The sequence below is a fragment of the Sinocyclocheilus anshuiensis genome, unplaced genomic scaffold (genome assembly GCF_001515605.1).
Source record: "Sinocyclocheilus anshuiensis isolate Anshui unplaced genomic scaffold, SAMN03320099.WGS_v1.1 scaffold423, whole genome shotgun sequence".
Classification (NCBI taxonomy): Eukaryota; Metazoa; Chordata; class Actinopteri; order Cypriniformes; family Cyprinidae; genus Sinocyclocheilus; species Sinocyclocheilus anshuiensis.
The window spans coordinates 2,867-6,604 of NW_015549610.1; the positions used below are offsets into that span (position 1 = coordinate 2,867).

The 3,738-nt window shown below is 37.6% G+C and overlaps 1 protein-coding gene across 1 annotated transcript in view; it reads right to left on the bottom strand.

Annotated features, from left to right (window-relative positions):
- LOC107659148 (collagen alpha-1(XXI) chain-like) overlaps positions 1 to 1,914 on the bottom strand; it is a gene marked incomplete at its 3' end in the record, with an annotated part of 2,482 nt that extends 568 nt beyond the window's left edge. The window contains exon 1 of the mRNA XM_016447986.1: positions 1,815 to 1,914. Coding sequence (XP_016303472.1) covers positions 1,815 to 1,914 — 100 coding nt within the window. The remainder of the gene's footprint in view (positions 1 to 1,814) is intronic.
- Positions 1,915 to 3,738: the final 1,824 nt, after the last annotated feature.

The window sequence follows — 3,738 nt, forward strand, 5'->3', positions numbered from 1 at the left end:
CCCGACCTTATATTTTTATTTTTTATTTGTTTGACAGGGAAAGCTGTGCGCAAACAGAAACATACACATATATTCATTTATAAAAAAAAAAGAAAAATGAAAAAAAGAACTCCTCAGAAAAAAGGGCACTTTCTCTCGAGGAAGAAAAAGGGCAGGTGCTCAAGCCCCCTTTTATGTCTATGTGTGCACGTGTCTGCCTCTAATACTAGTGTTCTCTATTCTTTTTCTATTCTATCTACTTATTATTTTTATAATAATTAAAAAGAAACAATAACTTGACCCTCTAACATTTACTCTATGTATCTCTTTTCTATCTACTTTTTATTGTTTTTATTTATTAAAAAACAAAACAAAACCTTGCAACGTGTACTGCATTAGATTAACCGGGACTTGTCACAACACTGATATGTGACCCTGGACCACAAAACCAGTTATAAGTAGCACGGGTATATTTGTAGCAATAGCCAACAATACATCGTATGGGTCAAAATTATCGATTTTTATTTTATGCCAAAAATCATTAGGATATTAAATAAAGATCATATTCCATGAAGGTCCTACCGTAAATATATCAAAAATGTATTATCATTAGTAATATGCATTGCAAAGGACTTCATTTGAACAACTTTAAAGGCGATTTTCTCAGTATTTAGATTTTTTTGCACCCTCAGATTCCAGATTTTCAAATAGTTGCATCTCAGCCAAATATTGAGTCCTATCCTAACGAACCATACATCAATGGAAAGCTTATTTATGCAGTTTTCATATGATGTATAAATCTCAATTTCCAAAAATTGACCCTTACGACTGGTTTTGTGGTCCAAGGTCACATATATTTTTGCTCTTTTGTTGTTTTGATTGCATCTGTTCTAGGGATGCGCCGATCCGATATTCATATCGGGTATCGGCTCCGATAGTGCCATTTTTCTCGGATCGGGTATCGGTCACGGTATCGGGCCAATACCGAACCCTAGGTATCGGAATCGGTATCGGAGGCGAAAATGGCGGATCGGAGCATCCCTAATCTGTTCCCTCATTTGTAAGTTGCTTTGGATAAAAGCATCTGCTAAATGATTAAATGTAAATGTAAAAAAAAGTACATATAACATATTATTTGCACAAAACATTAAAGCTGTTGGTAATTTTTGGGACTGACAATAGGCAGTAACACTTTTGTCTATCTCTAGTCATTATGCATTCATCACCTGCTTTTTATCCACAGAAGGTTTACAATGGGTTTTAAATAATAGTCTCTTTGTAGCAACTCGGTGTAAGGTACCCGCTCTAGGGCACAAGGATGAAATGGCTGGATTGGCATCACAGTGGCTTTCTGAGTCACCGTCTACTCTGTGTTGAACTTACAACCTGTGACATCTCATCTCTGTTCTTCTCTCTGGCAAAGCAGGCAGAAAAAAATGAATCTGGTGCAATGAGGATCTGCACATTTCTGTACTCTTGTTTTTCCATCCCTCTCCTCTCCAGTGCCACAAATACCAACCGGCCAGAAGCTTGCGCTGGGTGATCGTCAGCTTGCGCCCGAGATAAGATGGTCCGCCTCCCAGAAATGGAAGCAGGACACAGTTGTGTGTTTGAATGGAGGTGGCACGCAGGCCAGTGCGGGAGCCAGATATCAGAAGCACTGCTGCTCATTGCAAAGCCATTTTTGAATGTAATGACTCACTGATATGTTTCCTCCTACACCAACCTGTGGTAGCGGAGGGAGCACCCCAATTCATAGCTATAGCCAGCCAGATTTTGTATTTTTTATAGCAGTAGCAGAGCACCTCTCCTTTTGCATCGCCAGAGTGACTTACCAATCTCCTTTTGGAGCCCAAATAGCACATGACTGAAGTTTGTGTGGATGTTTAGAAACTTCATTTTTAGTTTAAGGTTGTCGAAGCATCTCACTCCCATGCGTCTTATATAAGCGATACCATCATCTTTACACCTCGGCCAAACGTGCTCATAGATTAACAGACTTTGTCTGTAATTCAGTTAAATACACAAGCAACCAAATCAACCTGTCAAGACAACAAATCCCACCTCCTTTTCATTAGCCCTTAATATCTAAAAATCATTTTGATAGCTGCACAATGAAACATCAAATCTCTGGCCTTCTATTTTTTTCCTTCCCTCTTGTTGTTTTTTCATGCGATTCTCCGAAAGGCTGGAATTATATGGTGTGGGGCTGTTTGACAGCCTCTCCTGTTAATTACACCACAGAGTTCTCTTTTTCTTTTTCTTTCTCCTGCTGTTTTCTCTCTCTCTCTCTCTCTCTCTCTCTCTCTCTCTCTCTCCCTCTTAGCTATTTTCATCTGTTCCTCCTACCATCCCTGTGACTGTGTTGCTAGGGACTGTCGGTGGAATTGTGGATGTTTCTCTCGTAGAGGGAGCCATGGTTCGTCTGGTTGACGTGCTTACGGTTGACAGCATGTACGAGACCCTTGGGGCTGGTTGTGAGTAAAGCAGTGTTAATTTGTAACACTGTTTTTGGGCCATTATCATGCAGTGAAGGGCACTCAGTTGAAGAAACAATCCGTTTTATTATTTTTAAAGTTTGGATTGTACTTTGCCATGCTTTTCATGATTTTTTTTTTAAAAAGATGAATAAATCAATCCGGTGGATGTTTTGCTTGCTGCCTTTTCTGCATTCTGCATCATTTGCAGCAAAAAATTAGCTGTACTGTACAGGGCTGCTAATAACAATTATTGTTTTTTTATTGATTAATCTATTGATTATTTTTTTCAGATTAGTTGATTAATTGATTAACAAAATCTATCAATTATTTACTGATTATTTTATCCTTTGGTTAACTTACCAATAATTAAAATAACTTGACTATTTTTTCAATGTTTTAGTCAACAAATTTCCCATAAAAATGCTTGCTTTACAAATAAAAAAAAATTATTTAAAAAAATGGAGTATCAATATTTAAAAGACATTTATCAGTAATACAAATGTCCATGAGTCCAACATAAATTCAGCCCAACAATGTCTAGTTTCAGTTATAATAAGAAATACACTTTTATAGTTTAATTTTTCATGTATCAGATCTTCTTAAGGAAAAAAATATGTAAACTATATAGGAAATCTGAACTTTTTTACTCAGAAAATATACTAAAATTCCCGTCTTAGGTGACTCTTGTGAGAGGGGAAGCAGAACTGACTGCTTTCACACAGGAGTCCGCTACTGATCCGTGGCTGTTTACAACAAACACAACATTTATCCATTATTTTTATTTCAAATCCAAACATTGTCACTGAAAATGATTCAAACGAACTAAAAACGAACAATTGCTTTACGCCGAATTGCCGCTATTTGAAAGTGAAAGTAAAATGTGCACGCCGCTTTTACAAGCTATTTAAAAGCGAAGGAAAGCGAGGAAAAGAGGGAGCATCTCCGCCTGCGGTGATACCGGTATTACCGGTGTTGTCACACGTCGATTAACTGGTGGGAAAATTTCCTCACCGTCACAACCCTACTTGAGATCGGCCTTTTTAGAGACCGCCGATCAATCATCCCAACGTGATTATCGGCCGTTAGTGATTGGTAGACGATCAATCGGAGCACCCCTAATTAAGACATTCTCCTGGAAGAAATGTAGAATTTTTAGCATTGATTCAATTCTATGTGTTTCTATCTGTATTCTATGTGAATAGAAAGATTTGATTTTTGATTACCTTAATCCGGCTAAAGTCATAATCGAAGTAAACAGAAATCGAATTAAGACGTGGAG